Source organism: Puma concolor, chromosome B2, assembly GCF_028749965.1.
Source record: "Puma concolor isolate L17-30 chromosome B2, mPumCon1.1.hap2, whole genome shotgun sequence".
Lineage (NCBI taxonomy): Eukaryota > Metazoa > Chordata > Mammalia > Carnivora > Felidae > Puma > Puma concolor.
Window position 1 is genome coordinate 73,027,126 of NC_141671.1, and position 20,973 is coordinate 73,048,098.

The following is a 20,973-nucleotide window of genomic DNA, read 5'->3' on the forward strand; positions in this document are numbered from 1 at the left end:
TCTGAGATGAATTATGATCTGCATTTCACAGATGAGGAAACTAAGGCTTTGATAGAATAAGGAACTTGTCCAAGGTGATACCGATCCATCCATTTCTGTCTGTCCAGGACTAGCTCATGACTCAGAACTAAGTGGCCCAAATGAGGATCAGGCCACTGCCCTTGGCATCTTTATCACAGTGTTCTAAGCATCATGAGCAAAGTCCCAGATGGACCAGGGCCCCTCACAGACCTCAGAGCCAAGCTTGCTTTGGCCGTACTTACCACCCACCTTCTTTATTCTTTACACTGTCCCATTTTTAGTGCTACCCAACTGAGCACAAGAGAGGCTCCCTTCATCTCGTCTAATAACAGAGTGTGTGGTTTTCATTTAGGTAGGTTATTTTTGTAATGACGTTAAGTTGTGGACTTGTATAGGCAGTTCTTCTGTCAGGATGAGTCATCAACAAAGTGTTGTTTTGTTGATAGAAACCGGAAAGTTCAGGGAAAAGGGTGGATTGGTGGGTTGACTTTGTGACAACATTGTTTTTGTTCTGTTTTCGCCATCAAGTTTGAGGTGATGGTGGGACATTTAAGCATACATTTCCAGAAAGGCTCTGGAACTGGGGGATTGACCCTTGTGAAAGATGCCAATTTTGAAATGCAAGTTTTAGATATAGTTTAGATATATATTTCTAAGTCTTACAGGTGAGATTTGAAGTCATGGAAGTATGTGATGTCTTCAAGGGCAAAAGGACTAGTATGAAGAAAAAACAGATTATAAAGGATATTGCCCAGATGTTAAGATTTCTCTCCCTCGCCTGATTCAATTGTAGATGCTTATATTCCTGTCTTTTCTGAGTCTAGATTTAGCACCATGTCTTATTTATGTTAACCCATAGAAAATATATTAGCAGTATAGTGTGCTGCCATATTTACAGTGAAGCTCAGGTTAGATTTTTACAATTTCTTTATCAGTCTGGTAACTTTCAAGAGTCAGACGCTTAACCGACTGAGCCACCCAGGCACCTCCCCCGCCAACGGTTTTTTTTAAGTGAAGTAGTCCGTAAAGGTTTTTGATCACATACCCCAATAATAACTTAAAAATTCTTTGAGGGGCACCTACGTGGCTCAGTCAGTTGAATGTCTGACTTTGGCTCAGGTCACGATCTTAGGGTTCGTGAGTTCAAGACCCACGTTGGGCTGTGTGCTGACAGCTCAGAGCCTGGAGCCTGCTTCGGAATCTGTGTGTTTCTCTGTCCCTCCCCCACTTGTGCTTGCTCGCTCTTGCTCTCTCCCTCTCAAAAGTAAACATTAAAAAAAATTTAAAAATTCTTTGAGTACATATCCCCATGTGTGTGTATTTTAAATGCATGCTGTGTATATGCTCCTATGCCAATAAAAGATGTAAATCATAAAGTGTCCACAAAATAGCAATAAATATCATGGGCACAGTTCAAGCAATATTATTAATTTTATTTTATTTATTTTTTTTTTTAATTTTTTTTTTTTCAACATTTATTTATTTTTGGGACAGAGAGAGACAGAGGATGAACGGGGGAGGGGCAGAGAGAGAGGGAGACACAGAATCGGAAACAGGCTCCAGGCTCTGAGCCATCAGCCCAGAGCCCGACGCGGGGCTCGAACTCACGGACCGTGAGATCGCGACCTGGCTGAAGTCGGTCGCTTAACCGACTGCGCCACCCAGGCGCCCCTTAATTTTATTTTTTAATGATAAAAAATTATTTTTCTCCCATCAGAAACAGTTTTTGTTACTGAGAACAATGTGAGCTAACAATCAATACTACAATTTGCAGGTCTGCTGTAACGGTTGTCATTGTTGAAAAGGTAACTACCCAAAAATACATAGATGCAGATGGAGAACGAGCACCATTATAATTAAAGAACAGCGGTAATCATTTTTCTGATTCCATTCATCGGTCATGCAAAAGTTGTTAATTTTTTTTAAGTTTATTTATTTATTTTGAGAGAGAGAGAGAGAGCACAAACAGGGGAGGGGCAGAAAGAGAGAGGGAGAGAGGATCCCCAGCAGGCTCTGTGCTGATGCAGGGCTTGAACCCATGAACCATGAGATTGTGACCTGATCTGAAACTAAGAGTCAGATGTGTAACTGACAGAGCCACCCAGGTGCCCCAAGTTTTCTTCTTTAATTAAAAAAAAAATCCTTGGAACACACTTAAATTTCCAATGGTAGGATAATGTTCTAAACATTAAAGTACTTAATAGAATGTATGCACGCAATAAGATAACTATGGAGATTATAAAAACAAAATATTTGTAATAAAACTGAAACATCCTACCGCAAATGTGTATGTTATTATGGCAACTATATAAAGTATATTTCTTTTTTTTTTTTTTAATGTTTAGTTTTGAGAGAGAAAGAGAGCATGAGTGCAGGAGGGGCAGAGAGAGAGGGAGACACAGAATCCGAAGCAGGCTCCAGGCTCTGAGCTGTCAGCACAGGGCCCCACATGGGGCTCGAACTCATGAGCTGTGAGATCACGACCTGAGCCGAAGTTGGACGCTCAACCGACTGAGCCACCCAGGCGCCCCTATGAAGTATATTTCTAACTGTTGTGTCCTTGGAAGGTACTATAAGAAATAATTACTTCAGGATGATGAGATTATGGTGGGTTTTTTTTTTTAATAAAAAAATACATTGCAAAGATGACTTACAAAAACAGGAAAAAGAAACTAATGCAAATTGGTTAAGAAAACAGCACGGAAAATGTTGACTGATTCAAAAGCAAATATGTTAAAGGTATTTATTCAAACTCAGTAATGTTTCTGTGTTTAATATAAACACACTGAGTGCCTGTTGAGTAGCATGGATTGTGCTAATGGTACATAGGTGAAAAAGCACAAGTTTTTCCATCATTAAAATTTTATTGCCTTAAAATACAACATATAATACTGGTTGTTTCAAAAATTGTCCTGTGTTGCATAATCCATCTCTTTCTGACACTCTGATTCCTTAAAACTCCGGTTTCAATCTCTTGCTAGACAGCCTCTCACACTGCTATCTTTGGCTTGGTAACCTGGTATTTGCTTTCTAGTAAGATAAACTGCAATAGACACCAGACACACAGTACTTTATGTGTAACTTCCTGTTTAGTTAAACAGTGTTAGAATGTTGACGGTTAGCAGATGGCTTATTGGGGTTTATTCTACACCCTGCCCTACTCCCCAACAATGAAACCTTAGCGGTGAGCGTTCTCGTTAGGAATGTGTTCACCTGCAGGTAAGGGAGAACATGGCCAATGAGATCTCAAAAGAACGGAAGTTTTCTCTCTTTGTAATTCTGGAGGCTGATTTGTTCAGGGCTTGTGTTTCTAGCATTCCCTTGGCCTTTTCCTGATGCTAGCATTCTCTTGGCCTTTTCCTGATGCTTACTGGCTCATGGCGGAAAAGCTGCCAGCACGTCTCTAGCCCTCACACTGAGGTTCCAAGCAGAAAGGAGGTGGAAGGGCAGGGACAAAGGGCCTAGCACCTGAATCCATATGCTTGAGCAGGAGAGCAAAACCTTGACCAGAAGCTTTACCCAGCAGACTTTGGCTCACACCTCAGGGGCTAGATCTGGGTCACAGAGCTGCCCAGCTACAAGAGTGGCTGGGGGGCGCCTGGGTGGCTCAGTCGGTTGAGCGTCCAACTTCGGCTCAGGTCATGATCTCGCGGTCCATGAGTTCGAGCCCCGCGTCGGGCTCTGTGCTGACAGCTCAGAGTTTGGAGCCTGTTTCAGATTCTGTGTCTCCCTCTGGAACTTTGGCCTTCACAGAAAAGGGGTAACTGGTCCAGTGTCTGCCATAATACTTTCTGCCATTTGCATCCTCTTTATGACAGTAGAATGCCTAGTGAGTCCAACAGTGAACTGTTAAAGAATTTGCCATGAAATTATGTATCTTTGAGATACTCTGCTTAATTGCTAGAAGTAGCAAGGGTCTTCTTACAAGGGAAAGGTCATCAGTCCTTTTCTCCCTCCGTAGTGGAAAGGGGTTGTCTTAGAGCCCTCCCTCTACTTCCCCTTAGTCCAGTCTCTCCATTGTAAGTTGTGTTGTTCTAAGAAAATTTTTACTTTTTGGTTTTCTTCCTCTGCCTTCGACTTTTTCCATGTGAGATACATAAAAGGTCCTAATGAGTCCTACATCTGCTGTAAGTCAGAAAAAAGAAAAATGTGTATTTGAAGTGTGAAAGTAAGTGAAATAAAGAACTGTTACATTGAATACCTAAAACCTTTGAAAGTACCCAGAAGTCATTTCATGTTTTTGGCAGAGGGCCCCATCTAGGGCCACGAAAGAAAAGCTCGTGTGTTTGAATGAATGGAACAATTGAGCAAGTGCCTGCGATTGCTTAGCTCTTTTTGTATCTGATCCTCCCAATGAACCTATGCAAAAAGATACTGGGTCCATTTCACAGATTTGGCAACTAATGCTGAGAGAAGCTTTGTAATTTCTCCAAGGCTACCCAACAGATAGGGCCAGGATTAAAACCCAGACAGTCTAACTCAAAAATACACACTCCCCTCTCGCCTCCAGTTTTCCTTGCTGTCATCCGCCTGTACTTCAGTTGTCTTTAAACTTTTTCCCACAATTAGTTGTCTTTAAACTTGATTTCCCACAATTGTGCACATTAAATCTCAATTAAAAAAACAACTATCTTATTCAAATTGATTATTTCTCGTTATTTGCTAGTGACTCTCAAGGTCCCAAGGTGCAGCAACAGCTGTGTATACCCCAGAATTCAAACATGACCAGGCATGCCTAGAAGCACATGGAAGGATTCTTCTGGAAGGGCTACTTAATTACATAAATTGTCAGCCGTCTGGGAAAGAACTAATCCGACAAGAAGAGAGAGTGAAGGAGTGCAAGTTTACTTAAAAGTGCCACAGAGTAGGGGTAAATGTAACTGAAGTACAATGTAATTTACTTAGCCTGGCCGCAGATCCAGTCCCTAGGGATTCCTGGAGCCAGGAGGTTGCCAGTGAAAGAGCTACAAACATCTTCACTAAGATTTTCACGGGTCACTGAGTGTTCATGCCAGGTCAGCCAATTCAGCAGCACCAGCCCAGACAGTTTATCACCCAGGCGCCTGTGGGGGTAGGTTACCAAGGCGTGGATGCAGGCTTTGGGGTCCTCAGCAGGCGCAGGATTTGGAGTGGAAAGGGTAAAGGTTCATTGTCTTTGTTTGGGCTGCTGTAACAAAATTGATTGGGTAGCTTACAAGCAACATAAATTTATTTCTTATAGTTCTGAAGGCTGGAAGTCCAAGATCAGGTTGCCAGCACAGTTGGGTTCTGGTGAAAGCCCTCTTCTGGTTGCAGACTGCGGGATTCCTTGCTGTGTCCTCAGTGGCAGAAAGTGGCAGGGATGTTCTCGGGTCTCTTTTATAAGGACACTAACCCCATTCATGAGGGTCCTGTCCTAGTAAACTAATCACCTTCCATAGCCCCCACCTTGTAATACTATCATCTTGGAGGTCAGGTTTCAACATATAAATTTTGAGGGGAACACATTCAGACCATTTATTGAAGCAGCTGGACCAAGATGGCTGCCTCGAAGCTTGCTACAGAGCTGCTGGAGATACTGGGGGAAGTGGGTGGGGGTGATAGAATCCTATCGTGGCAGTTGGAAGCAGAGTCAGGGAAACACTGACCTATTTGCTTAGTTCGCAATTGCCGTCAATTTGCAAATATATCAGCAGTTTAATTAAAACATTTGGGCCAAACAAAACACTACATTATGCACTTGCAATTTTTGAAATGAACTGACAACAGCATTTATTTAAACGTATAGTCACATACAGCTTTCTTCTTCAATATCATTGTCAATGTTAAAGGAAAGCTTTTTTCACATTCAGGGTCTACAGATTGTTCTGAATTATTTAGGCAATTTACAGTTACATGTAGCGTCCTAGAGACACTGCTTTTTAAAATCATACAGCTTTAGCATTAATTGAGAAATACTGGCATTTGATCTACATTCCTTTTTGGCTAAACTTCAGTTACATTTGTTCCTAAATTAAATTACCAACTCAGTTTGATCTCTTGAACATCACCTGGAAATCTTTGATGTCGGGGCTGGGGTGATAATTCTTTAATCATCCATTCAGTTAATATTTACTGAACGCCTCTTGCGTTGCCAGTCTCTTGCTTACAGAAGTGACATTGTGGGGAGAGAGATGAGCATAAAATCAAGTACACAGATAAGTAAATAAAATTGTAATAGATTTAGACAATAAAACTTCAGCTAAGGTGGTTGGAGAGGACTCTCCAAGGAGGTGATATGTAAGGTAAACGATGAGAGAACCAACATTGCTGAGTCAGGATGAAGCCTTCCTGTCACGCCAGCCCTTCCATGTGTGAAGTTCCTGTGTATTAACAACTGTTTGGTGAGTGTTTGCTATATGCTAGACACCATCCTAGGCCCTGGAGGTACAGCAATGAACAAAACAGCAGACAACATCCCTCACCCTATGGAATTTATATTCTATTAGGGCAGGTAGAGAAGGAAATACTGAAAAGAAAGAAAACACTGAAAACACCACTAGTATATCAGATACTAAGTGCTATGGTGAAAAATGAAGCCTTGAAGGGAAGTAGGGAGTTGGAGAGGGGGTGTGTGTATGGAGTGCCACTGGTAAAAATGTAAAATCTGGTTGTTGGGGAAGGCCTCACTGAGGAATTGAACTTTGAGCCGGAAATGGAGATCTGTGGTCTAGCCCAGGGTTGGCACACTTTGTAAAGGACAGACTTTTTCTTTAGGCTTTGGGAACCATGAGGCCTCTGTTGCAGCACTCAACCCTGTCATTGTCAGGGCCAAAGCAGCCACAGTTAGTATGGAAATGAGTGGATGTGGCTATCTTCCGATACAGCTTTATCTGTGGACACTGAAATTTGCATTTAATGTATTTTTTACATGTCATGTGATACTATTATTTTTATTTTCTTTTCAGCCACATTTAAAAGTATCCCATTTGGGGCCATGGTCCATACAAAACCTGTTGTGAGCTAGATTTAGCCTGTGGGCCATAGTTTGCCTTCCCATGATCTAGCCTAAGAGATTTTGAAGCACTTGTTCCCTTTAGTTGCTTTGGATGATGTGTAATGGTGTGTGTGTGTGTGAATAACATAATAAAATCTAACTCTAATGCTTTTGTAGATATCGTCCTGTTTTGGGTCCAACGACTTCTTTTCTTTTTTCTTTTTTTTCCTGTGGTTGTTTTATGAAGAAAATAATGAAAATTCATGTTTATTCAGTGACAAATATTCATTTCACTTAAATTTATGTCTTACAGCATTTATTTCTAGGCTCTGCTAGGCAGTAATAGCTTTTATTTTCAATCCATCATACTATAGTATTTCTGAAGACATTTTAAGTAGCAGTTAAGAATTTCTTCAGGTAGCATTGTGTTTGAGTGCAGGCTATAGAAAAACTTTGATCGAGTGGCTTAAGCAATTAAATGTTTATTTGTCTAATACAGAAAGATTTAGAGTGGGCTGCGCAAGACTGGTGTGGCAGCTATAAAATATCAAGGACCCAAGCTCCTGTCTTTCTGCTTGACCATCCTTAGCATATGGCGTTTGTTTTCACATTTGTACAATGGTTTCTGCACCTCCAGGCACTACTTCTGCATTTCTGCAAGAGGAGAGAGGACAAATTGGGCTTTGTGGTTTTATTCATCAAGTAGAGCCTTCCCGAGAACATCTGCCTTCTGTCTCATTCTGTGTCATGACCCCTGGCTGCAGAGGAGTCTGGGTAAAACAAGTTTTTGTAGCAGAGCACATTGCTTTCCTAAACAATACCAGCCTTCTATTATTAAGAACGAAAGGGAGATTGGGGCGCCTGGGTGGCTCAGTTGGTTAAGCGCCTACTTCTGCTCAGGTCACGATCTCACAGTTTGTGGGTTCGAGCCCCGCGTTGGGCTCTGTGCTGACAGCTCAGGGCCTGGAGCCTGCTTCAGATTCTGTGTCTCCCTCTTTCCTTGCCCCTCCCACACTCGTGCTCTGTCTCTGTCTCTCAAAAAATAAATAAAAACGTTAAAAAAAAAAAAAAAAAGAAAGGGAAATTGGCTACTGGGTAAAAACCTAGCATTATCTTCCATGGCTTCTAAGTGTGTTAAAAAAAAAAAAGAAAAAGAAAGAAACAACAACAAACACCCCCTGAGTTATAGGTACCTTGCACTCATAGCTAAATTGACATGGGTGAAGGCAGCTACTGTTGTCCCACAATTAACTTCTTTCCCATTTGCTCCTCAGATGGCTTTTGATATTGATTTAAGGTACATTTTGTTTCAGGATACTTGAAATGTGGGGAGGAAAAGCCCTTGGAGTCAAGGAAATGATGGTATATGTTATTGCTACTTGAACTCTGGGTTTATGCCAGCACATGCAGCATCCCTGGCAGCTTCCTGTTGCCACATGGGAAGCCTATTACCTGGGGTCCCACCCAGCAGTCCCATCTCTTCACCCAAGTCCCTGCCACCTGAGGTGGCCTGTCCCCCTGCCACGGACGCCTGGGCTCCCACAGTTCCAGGCCACGTTCGCCTCTGCAGATCTCAAAATAGCTCGTGGTATCTGTTCATGACTTTTCTTCCTTCCTCATGCTAATGCCACAGATATCCACTTGAAAACTTCCTTCCCTGGGTTAAATTTTGTCCTTTGTTTATTTGAGTGATTTGCTGTAGTATTGGTTAGTTTTCTGTGGTGTGGCCTTAGCTCTTTTTAAAAAAAAAAAAAAAGATTTTTCATCATCTGGCCTTTCTTAGAAGAAGTGTGAGTAAACATGAAGGCCCACGAGTAACAACGTGCTCTGAGTTGTGGGGCTTCCATCTCCTGTTGGAAAACCCAATTTATATAAAATACTACATCTCTATGGCTACATACTCCTGTTCCCTTCTATGTGAAGCTCTCTTTTGCTACATAATTTTCTTGTATTTAATCTTTTGGATACTAACATATTCACACTGTGCAAAAAAGTTTAGTTTACACACGTAGAGAGCTAAGACTTTTGCTCCCATTTTTCCTCCGTCCCCCCCAGTCCCTACTTTCCTAGCTCCCAGACAACTATTTCTGTTGGTTTTTTATATAACCTTCTAGAGCTTATTTTAACGTTAAGTACAAATGTGTTCTTTTATTTTCTCTATTTTTAAAAAATGTTCCTAGTCTATGCACAGTTCTGTTCCTTGTGTTTTCACTTACTAATCTGTCTTGGAGATCTTTTCATAGCAGTGTTAAGAGTATGTACAGAACTCCTCCTTCTTTCTTTTTAAGTTGCATAGTATTGAAGTGATCTCTTTGAAGCCCAAACCTCGTGGTGCCTCCCCTGCTTTCCTCTTTTAAAACAGAGATACAATTATTTACATTTTACTCCATATGCTGCTGTCAATTCTCACCTTTGTTAGTAACTGTCCTTTGCTTCTTGAGCAGTGTTAGTGTGTAATGATGCATTTTTTTTTTTTTTTTTTTTTTTTACTTTAGAGAGAGAGAGTGCAGGAGCCCATGTATGAGTCAGGGAGGGGCAGAGAGAGAGAGAGAGAGAGAGAGAGAGAGAGAATCCTAAGGAGGCTCCATGTGCAGTGCAGAGCCCGACATGGGGCTCAATCCCGTGACCCTGCGATCCTGCCCTCAGCTGAAATCAAGAGCACGACGACGCTCCACTGACTGAGCCGCACAGGAGCCCCTTGAATTTTTTTTTTTTAACAGCAACCAATTTGTTTTCCACCACCTCAATTTTTTGGAGATATAATTGACATATAATACTCTATAAGTATAAGGTATATAACATAATGATTCGATATTTGTATATATTGTGAAATGATTACCACAGTTAGTTTAATTAACACATCTGTCACCTCCCATTGTTTGGATTTTAATATTCTGTGATACATCTTTCAGATATTGGCTGTAAGGAGGGAGGGGTGTTGAGACATGGACACTTTCATACATTGCTAATGGGAACATATTGACAAGGACTTGTTGAAAAGCAGGTTAGCATGGGTCCACCAGGAGCCTGAAAAACGTCTCTGCCCTTTGATCTGAGTTTCATTCATAGGGTTTTGTCCTAAAATAGTATTGAGAGATACTGTCAAAGATTTTTAAGTAAAGATGTTCACTACGTGATATTTCTGGTGCTGAAAGTTACAAATATGCTAAATACCAATAATTGAATAGTAGTTGACTGAAAACATCTACATGATAGGTTGCTAGGCAGATATAAAAATTCATGCTTTTGAAAAAAAACAATGTTCATTTTGACAGAGTGAGTGAGAGTGAGTGTGTATGTGAGCTGGGGAGGGGTAGAAAGAGGGAGAGAGAGTGTGCTCAGGGGCTCAATCCCAGGAACCGTGAGACATGACATGAGCTGAAATCAAGAGTTGGAGGCTTAACTGACTGAGCCACCTAAGTGCCCTTGAAAAATTTGTAATGACACGACAGTACACAGGGTACATTCTTGAATGAAAGGGGCAAGACCCAGCTCTTTTTATCGAGTGTGATCGTATGAAAGGAATGACCAATGAGCAGTAGGGGATTATAGTTAAGCAATAAATGCTGTGTGTGTGTGTGTGTGTGTGTGTGTGTGTGTGTGTGTGTGTGTGTGTGTGTATGTGTAGGGCTAGGGGGCTAGGATGTAGAGAAACTGTGTGTCTTTGATATAGCCTAGTATTAAGAGTATGTGAGTTTTAGGGTATTCACCTTTCGAGGTAGACGTGGAGGTGGGGTGGATATTATGTGTACATACATCATATGGAAAACTAAGGTTTGACTGTGTCAGGTTCACTTTTGATCACTCATGAACATTTGAAATATGTTGGATATGTAAAGCTCTACCTATGGACATTAAATCCAAACCCGTTCCTCTAATTAATTTTTGACCCTTTCCTCTAATTAAATGTTGACAGTTTGCTTGTTTTACAATTTCTAGACTTTTAAAAATGCAAATACATTTGCTCTTATAATCAAAGGAGGTGGATCATGAAGGACATTGTGCTATGCTAAGAAATGTATGTATTCTTCCAAGGGCAATGGGGACTCATTAAAGAAGGATTTTAAATAGGAGAATGACATGATTATCTTGACAAGAATACGTACTAAGACCTCCATCAAAATAGGTGACCAGTTTTGACGTCAGCATCAACCTTGTTTATCTGCCTTGTAGGGTTGTAAGGGGAAACTAAGTAGTATGGATAATACTTTTTCTGCAAGCCAAAGTTTCGAAATAACATAACTACATTTCTGAAAATTGTGTATCAGGGGAAAAAAGTTAACTTTTTCAGAAATGAGAAATAGCTTGGTTCAAGAAACAAGATAATGTATCCATTTTGATTTATAACCATACACTAGGTCTCTTGTTTTCTCATATCATCGAGGGTAAAGATACTCTATTTTGCTAGCTTTGTATTTCTGTCCATGCTAACTGTACAATCTTGTTACTCATTCATAGACTTCAACCCAGTGATCAGAATCTCTTTGCTCATGACCTACAACAAATTTCCATCTCAGAAGCACATGTCATTGAGGCTTTTGAGAGGAAGTTGGAGGAAATTGGTGGAGGCAATCAGTATGTGAAAGTTTGTTCTTCAAGCATTTCATTTTCTAGATGAGAGGTCTTTCTGGCGGCTTGCCCTCTCAAAATGATTCTTTTCTTTGGCCCTTATAAAATTTACTTCACCACTTAGGTTGTGTTAAGTCTCTGTGTACATTTCCTAGAATCATTTAGAAAAAGCAGGCGTGTGGTCTCCTGTTTTACATGCTGTGTTTAAGATATTGAATATTGTTGCCCCATCTGAATTATTTAATACGTACCCTGAAATAAAACCGATAAGATTTTGAAAACCTACAGATGTGTTTGCAGCTCTTCAGGAGCACACCTGACCCCTAGTGACTGAAGAAGGAAACATGAAGGTGAGAGGAACAAAGAGAGTTAAGGAATACAGAGTTCAAAGTCAGCTGATGCTTGTTGTTTACTCTCACCTTAGAAGTGGAGAACATTTTTCTCTTTTGAATTGATGAAAGGATGCTTTCATGACAGTGGCTACCGCTGTGGAATACCTGAAAGAGACTGCTGAGGGGAATAGAAATGTTGCTGCTCCCGGGAATCAGTGAAATGTCGACATCTCATATGGGCTCTCCCTGGTTTTCAAATGGTTTCTGCAGAGGGAGTTTTCATGACTGTAAATGTCAGCTTCTGTAACTGGGAGGGGCAGTGGTTGTGTCCCTCTGAGAACGAAGTCCCTCACCTCATGCATAATCTGATCCTTCCAGGTGATCAGGGCTGTGCCCCAGTGTTCTGGGGAGTCTAGGTGAAGAAATCATCGTGTCAGGACTTGTCTAGACTTCTGCTGGATACCCAGTGAGTGGACGGTGCCTGGTGCCTGTGAAAATTGCCTCTTGGTTTTGCATTGGTGACCTCTGACCATGAGAAATCAAGTCTAGTTCAATTTGGAAATATCTGCATATTGTTTCAGATAAGCATTTCTCATTTGTCTGTCTTCTCTCCTTAGATAAAGAAGAAACAGCAGGATGTGGTTAGATTTCTGGAAGCCAACAAGATAGAATTTGAGGAGGTGGATATCACAATGTCAGAAGAACAAAGACAATGGATGTACAAAAACATCCCCCCAGAAAAGAAGCCTGCTCAGGGCAATCCTCTGCCACCTCAGATATTTAATGGTGACCGATACTGTGGAGTAAGTAGCTGGATTGTTACCACACTATTTCTTTGCTTGATTGAAAACACAGTTAACCAGAGTGAAGTTGGGTTTTCTCAGTGAGGACTGTGCCTTCTTCACCCTGGGCCATTCAGGCCCACAGTCTAATAGAAGGGTATATGAGTCCAAGGTTGCAGACTGTGTGTGAATGTGAATACATACATGTCTTAGTGTTCCTGTCTGTTTGGGGAAAGTGGTAAAGTGGTGAGAAGGGAAGGGGTGTGTGTGTGTGTGTGTGTGTGTGTGTTTATTGTGCTCTAAATTTTAAAGCATGTAGATTTTTTAGGTTTATTTTTGAAAGAGAGAGACAGAGTGGCAGGGAAGGGGCAAAGAGAGAGGGGGAGAGAGAGGATCCCAAGCAGGCTTTGCACTGTCAATGCAGAGCCATATTCAGGGCTCGAACTCATGAACCGTGAGATCATGACTTGAGCCAAAATCAAGAGTCGCACGCTTAACTGACTGAGCCACCCAGGTGCCCCTCGAAGCATATTTCTTGATTAATACATTTTGGGAGCAGAGTGGACGGGATAATTATCCTTGAATCTTTATCCCTCTATGGTATAAAAAACTGTTAATAACTGATTATAAACCAGAGTTTCTTTTTTTTTTTATGATAATGAGCCAGATGGATCATTATGGACATCAAAAATACATTATTAGGTGCCTTTTTCCTGTATGTAGCATATGAGAAGATGAAGTCACTTTTGTCTGATTATCTCTTTTCCTTCTCACTGGGTTAAGAAAAAAAGTTGAGAAATTTCTTTCTAATGAGTAGGTAAGGTTTGCCTTTTGTTATACTCTCAGTATATATGTAAGTATTTACTTTGGGACCTGTACTCCAGTTCTTTAAGGATGGCTTGGAGAAGGGGAAGGGCCAACAGTGCTGAGGTGCTTACGGTGAAATAAATAGCTGGGTTGTAGAAGAGTGGAGAAAAGGGACAATCGTGCTTATCATACCTTGAGATGAAACCATTCCCATGTACATAAGAGAGAAGGAGATAAAGATTGTGCACAGAGTTCCTACATTCATGTCAGAGGAGAATCCCAAACATGGCACTAGACTTAGATTTGAGTTCTAGTGCTTTATGTTGGCTTTGACACCTTTGAAAAGTCATTTTTCTCTTAAAGAATCAATTTTCTCATCTTTTTTTTTTTTTTTTGAAATTTTAATTTGAGAGAGAGAGACTGAGTAGGTGTGGGGGCAGAGAAAGAGGGAGAGAGAGAATCCATGCTGTCAGCGCAGAGGCTGACGTGGGGCTCGATCCCACGAACCGTGAGATCATGACCTGAGCCAAAATTAAGAGTTGGATGCTCAACTGACTGAGCCACCCAGGAGTCCCTCAGTTTTCTCATCTTGAAGCAAAGGATGATAATATCTATTTTACTTCACATGATATTTGTGGCTATAAAATACTTTTTAAGTACATTATATAAGAATAAAGATTACTATTTTTATGGAATTTTTTAGTATTGTGATCTCGTATTTTATTAGGGGAAGTATGTGGTAACTGAGGGTGTATCCCATTCATGATTACAAGGCCCAGAAAATGTACTCTTGTACCTGCAAACCAAAATGAGGCATAGTTGAGAATGTGTGTGAACTGTACAGTTCAGAACAACGCAGAACTGTGAGTCAAATAGGGCTAGAAGGCTTAAAACAAAAATCTCACAGCTTTATTTTCCTCAGCCTTCGCAGGTGTGAGAATTCCTTTATTGTGGTCTTGTAGATGAGTGGTAATTTGGCTCATTACAGAATTTTAGGTTGGAAAGAATTCTGGTGGTTTTGCATCATTATCATCTCGTTTCTAGTGCTGCAGTTGAGAAGTCTGGTGACATTTTTCTTGATCATTTGTATGTTTTTGCCAGTTTCTTCTATGCAGATTTTTAATCTCTTATCATATGGGTATCCTAAAATTTTATTTTCTATTTTTCATTCACAGCGCTGAGTGCTCAGTAGGTCCTTCTCCAAGAACTACATGATTATTAAATGTTTTTGTAGCATTTTTTTTTTGAAAAAATTTCCCCTGCTTTTTCTCCTTGTTCTCTTTATCTGGAATACACATTAATTTAAATAGTGGACTTCTTACAGTGAATTTCTAATATATATATATTTTTTATTGTCCTCTTTGTTTCTACTTCTGGGAGATTTCTTTAGCTTACCTCTGAATGTTTTCATTGAATTTTTATGTCATCTTTTTTTTTCCCTTCCTTACATTCTGGTTTTCTCTTTTTAATAATGCACCTTTATGAGATGAATACCAGATCTTAGCTCAGTGAGATATTAAATATGATTTCTTTGCGGTCTTCTCTTACCAGTACTGTCCCTGTCCTACTAATTCCCTTGTTTTCACTTTATTTTGGTCTTTTCTCTCAAGTGTGGTAGGCTTTCCTCAGATCTCTGGTGATCTTGGTCTTTTGTTTAAGAGGTGAGGCACTAGAAAGCAAGTTAGAAGCTGCAGGTGTCCTTATATACCCATGTGGGCTTGTTTCTCCCTTCCCCCACTTCCCTGTAGGGATGACTGGGTAGCCTGTTAGCATTCTCATTGCAGATACTGATAATAAAATCTGTGGGTCTTTTCTCAGATGATAGATTAGCTTTTCCAGAGAATGGCCCTTCAGTCTCTTGCTTTGGGGATATCAGCCTGGCTAGTGGAGTTCTTGACCTGTAGGTGAGACACTGGAGGCTCTCCCTCTCTGCCATGCACAGTTTCTCTTCATATCCCTGTTGAAACCCCACTGTCTTCCATTCTGGCGTTTCTAAGTTTGTTGCTTCCAGAAGCCATGCTTATTAAGGGTGTACCTTCTAGCTCCTTTGGGGGAGAGTGAGGCACCCTGGGATCTAACTGCTGCTTATGTAGACTTTCAAACCATCTCCCTGTTTTCTTATCTTTGCCCACTCACCCCACCCTCACAGTAGCTGATGCCTCCAGCTCCTGATGTCTTTGGGGCCCTGCAGCTTGTGTCTTGTTGATGCTGCTTTGCAAACACTGAGGTTTGACCCATCTTCTGCTCTCTGATGCCCCTCACTGTCTCTCTCCCCACTTCCTGTGTATGTTGTGGTTCAGAGCTATAAGATGTCTCCTGTTTTATTTTTTAAAAATTGTGTTTCTGGTTTTTAAAAAAACTCTTGTTGATTTTTCAAGATAAAGGAAGAGACATCTTTGCTCTATCATTGTGAAAGTAGAAGTCTTGAGAGCCCTTTGGATAGAGGAATGTATGAATGAATAAAAGACTGTAGTGTGAAGTAAAGTTAATTGCTTAACCTTGCTTTCACTTCTCTACGACTTTCTAAATCTCTGTGTATCTTTGCTCTACAGAGTCTATGGAAATTTTTTCAGATAGACTGTCTGGGAGCCGACTAGAGGCTTACACATTGATTAAACTGTGCTGGATAAATGGCATCTTCTCAGCTTGAGCAATGTTAGTCCTATGGTGACAGTGACAGCAACACCAGTCCACGCTCTGTCTTTATAGTCTGTTCTAGCAGGAGTTTTGAAGACAGTGTCTGCTCTTATCACGGTCAAGTAAATTCGACTTTGACAAAAGCAAAAGCATTAGAGAGCAACTAACCATGGTCACATTCATCCTACCCGCCCCTGTGCACCTTGCTTTACCCAGTGATAGTTTATGAGTGGTCTGATCTGGTTGGATAACTCGTGGAAACCTGCCGCATTGCAAGTGACAGGATCCAGTGAGCATGAAGATTCTCCTATTTCCTGGAATTGGCTGGAAACTTACTACTTTGTAGTATTTTAAACTGGGTGAGCTAGGCATGTGAGACATAAACATTTGCCAAGCTACTTGGTAATCAGTGTAGGTAATTTCCTTTTCTCTGCCCTTTAGTATTTGAATATCCGTCTGTTGTAAGAATTCCCCACTGAATGGAAGCTGGTGGGCATGCCCAGTCAGTTCTTCCCACCCCAGAATTTGAACATTGAGGGTATAATGTAGAAACACAGGATCAGTTGGACAGGGGTCTTGGGGTCAGGGATAGCCATGGCTAGTGTGCTAATGGGGCCGACCCTGGGGTGTGGCCTGGGTGTGTTCTTGGCTACCCAGACATAGAAATTCTTCTTATAAGCTGGTTCTCCAGCTTTAATGTGGGTTTAGAACTTCCCACTGTACTGCCATAAATTCTTTTCCTGTTAAGTTGCTAATGTCCATTTCGGTTGTTTGTGGTCAGGAATCCAAATTGCACAGACTGGTTGTTCTTGCTATTTTCTGGGAGTAGCCGTACCATAAGCAAGAGTCTTCTCTGGAAATGGGTAACCTAAAGGTAAACATCCTAGCACCTAGACTTTTCTGATGGGCTTTAGTGTCTGATTTGGATTTTGGAAAGCTCAGGTCCTCATGTCTAGGGTTTAAACTTTGTTCTCTCTCTGTGGAACTTGCCTGTGTGGAGTGCACCAGAAATGAAATACACACATCTGCACGGAAGGAAAATGTTTACTACCCGTTCATTTCTTTCCTTCCTTCCTATTCAGAAAAAAAAAAAAGTTTTGGATTTTTAAAATATATTTTTATTTTATTTTTTATTAATAACGTTTATTGTGGAAAAACATATATTGTAATACTTAGTGTCTTACTTTTAAGTGTCCAGTTTAGTAGTGTTAAATATATTCATTGTTGTAAAACAGATATCCAGAACTTTTTCATCTTGCAGAACTGAAACTCTATACCCATTAAATAACTCCTGTTTGTCCCCTCCCCCCCAGACCTTGATAACAATCATTCTGCTTTCTATCTGTGAATTTGACTACATTAGACACCTCACAGAAGTGAAATCATACAGGGGTGCCAGGATGGCTCAGTAGGTTAAGCATCCGACTTTGGCTCAGGTCATGATCTCGAGATTCATGACCTCAAGCCCCGCGTTGGGCTCTGTGCTGACAGCTCAGAGACTGGAGCCTGCTTTGGATTCTGTGTCTCCCTCTCTCTCTGACCATCCTCCACTCATGCTTTGTCTCTTTCTCAAAAATAAACATTAAAAAAATTTTTTTTTATAATAAAAAAGAAGTGAAATCATGCAATATTTGTCCTTTTGTGACTAGTCACTTCACTTAGCATAATGTCTTCAAGGTTCATCCATGTTGTATGTCTTAGCCCATTAAGGCTGCTCTAACAAAAATTGGGTTATACATACAGATTGGGTATCTTGCAAATAAGAAATGTATTTCTCATGGTTCTGGAAGCTGCAAGTCTAAGATCAGGGTGACAGAAGGGTTGGGTTCTGGCAAAGACACTCTTCTGGATTGTAGACTGCCAACTTCCTGCCAACTTCCTTCCATGGTGAAAGGGGACAAGGGAGCTCTTTTATAGGGCATTACTCCTATCCTTGAAGGCTCCACCCGCATGACCTGATCACCTCCTAAAGGCCTTTGGGCATGAAGATTTCAACATGTGAATTTTGGGGGAAGATACAAACATTTCTCCTATAGCATTGAAGCATGTGAGAAGATTTCAATTCTTTTTAAGTCTTCCATTGTGTGTATATTCCATATTTTTTTGTCCATTCATTTGTTGATGAATTGGGTTGCTTCTGTCTCCTGGCTATTGTGAACAGTACTGCTTTGAACATAGGTTTGGAAATAACTCCTTGACATTCTGCTTTCAGGTGTGTGTGTGTGTGTGTGTGTATATAAAATGCAACAATCCCAATGTATATGTGTGTAGATATACACAATCTATATCCCAATATATATGTGTGTACACATACACAATATATACGTGTATATATATGCATCATATGGTAGTTCTACTTTTAATTTTTTGAAGAACCGTCATACTGTTTTCCATAGTGGTTGTGCCATTTTACAGTCCCGTCAGCAGTGCACAAGGATTCTGACTTCTCTATATCCCCAACAATACTTGTTATTTTGTTTGTTTCGTCATGTTTTAGGTGTGAGGTGATACCTCATTGTGATTTTGGTTTGCATTTCTCTGATGATTAGTGATGTTGAGCATTTCATACACTTATTGCCCACTTGTATATCATTTTTGAAGAAATATCTATTCAGGTTCTTTGCCCATTTTTTAATTAGGCTATTTGATTTTTTGTTGTTGAGGGTTTTTTTTTTTAAATGTTTGTTTATTTTGAGAGAGCATGTGAAAATGCATATGCACTCACAGTGGAGGGGCAGAGAGAAGAGACAGAATACCAAGCAGTCTCCATGTTGCAGCACGAAATGTGATATCCTGACCTGCGCCGAAATCCAGAGTTGGATGCTTAACTGATTGAGCCACCCAGGCACCCCAATGGAAGAATATTTTTATAGAAAAATAACCATTTTGATCATTTTCCTTGGGGCAACTTATAAGATTGTTTATATTTTAAAACTATTGAATTACTCTTTTGGTACTTTTAGATGATACTTGTAAGATGTTAAATTTGTACCTAAGCATTGGGTCTACTGCTAATCAAATAACGTTTACATTAAAGCTGTTGACTAGTTTGGTTAAGTAATGATTTGTGGGCCAACTCTGACTGCCTTTCCTCATATTACCTTGGTTAATTGGAGCCTGAAAGTAGACTAGAGATGGGTTAGATTACTCTTAAGGAGTTTCAGAAAGTCTAAATGAACAGCAGTGGTTCCTTGTGGCATCTTTTTCTTTCCCGTGAAAGGAGACAAGGAGATGTGTTAGTGGCTTCTTACCATTGGTGGAAGCTTAAAAGAACCACAGAGCACCTAAATGTATGTAGTTGTATTGTTTCCAAATGCAATGTTATGTAAGACTTCTGAGAAGATTGTCTTGGGATAATATATTTTAAGTGTGTTTGGACATCTTTTTGAAGCATGCAGAACCAAGTCCCTTAATTGTCAGTTTTCAAATCCCTGATTCATACATATGATTATATATTTTTTAATAATATATTTGAATTTGAATATATTGAATTTGAACACACACATATATGTCTATATCTGAATATATTGAATTTGAACACATGCACACACACACACACACACACACACACACACACATCTCCACACATAAATATAAGAAATGACTTTCAGCAAAAGTCTCCTAAGAAGTTGTTGGAAAGAGATATTTAAAGAGATTTTCATATTGAGTTGGTTATCCAACGTTATTGTTGTTTTTTCTTTTTTTCTTAGCACTAAAATGAGTATGGAAGTAGAGAAAATTAGGAAAATGAGAATAAGGAAGGGGGGACAATGAATACTGCCTTTTGAATACAACTGCAAACATTTGGTCAATGCAACTTCTCTTTTCTTACAAATTGATTAAAACTTTTAAAATCCTATTTTTGATCATACTATATATACCATTTTGTGCCCTGCTTTGTTCTCTAAAAAAAATAGTTTCCCTGTCATTGTAAGCATATATTTAGAGGTTACATATTATTCTCTGGGTTGGATAATTATAATTAACTTAATCATTCCCTCACTGTGGACTATTTAGTTGTTTCCAGTCACTTGAAATAATTGTTTGCAACTGGCAAGCTGTTCTGAAGAATGTTATTTTATAAAGTACATTCTCATTTAAGCTATTCTACTCTTTTTCCTTTCCTTATAGTCACTTTTCTCTCTTCCCTTAGAGTCATCAGTCAAACAGCAAAAATATTTGGGGGTATACTATTATCAAGATGTGAAGGGTTATTGTTGAACCCAGAAGCTGGGTTCAAAGTAGAGAAAAAGTCACTTGGTGAAATGAAAACTAGTAAAAGTCAAAACAAGATGATTATTATATGTATTGATAGTAAAACCAAAGTTAAGTTTCTTAGGGGTGCCCAAGGTTCTAGAATAAAGATTGCCTATCTGCCCAGAGCAGCATTTGGCTTGAAGATTTTGAGTACTTTGCCAAAGCATATTTTTTAAAGAATGTTTATTTATTTTGAGAGAGAGAGAGAGAGAGAGAGTGTGTGAGCGAGCATGAGCAGGGGAGGTGCAGAGAGAAAGAGGGAGAGAGAGAATCCCAAGCAGGCTCTACACTGTCAGTGGCTCGAACTCACAAACTATGAGATTGACCTGAGCAGAAATCAAGAGTCAGATGTTTAACGTACTGAGCCACCCGGGCACTTCCCAAAAGCATATTTTTTAATAGCAGAAGAAACACTGATATATTATGGGGCAGGATGCTGGGTTTCCATGAATTTTAAGATGGAACAAGACTTCAAAGAATTTCGCTTTCATAGAAGCTGCCTCAAAATATATTCTCCAATATTCTAGATCAGGGATTGGCCCCCTGGTAAATACGTTAGGCTTTTCAGGCCACCAGTTCTATGCCGCATCTTCTTTTTTGGTTTGGTGGTCTT

General features: G+C 40.1%; 1 protein-coding gene across 1 annotated transcript in view; it reads left to right on the plus strand.

Annotated features, from left to right (window-relative positions):
- SH3BGRL2 (SH3 domain binding glutamate rich protein like 2) overlaps positions 1 to 20,973 on the plus strand; it is a 77,915-nt gene that overhangs the window by 40,315 nt on the left and 16,627 nt on the right. The window contains exon 3 of the mRNA XM_086708398.1: positions 12,495 to 12,680. Coding sequence (XP_086564524.1) covers positions 12,495 to 12,680 — 186 coding nt within the window. The remainder of the gene's footprint in view (positions 1 to 12,494; positions 12,681 to 20,973) is intronic.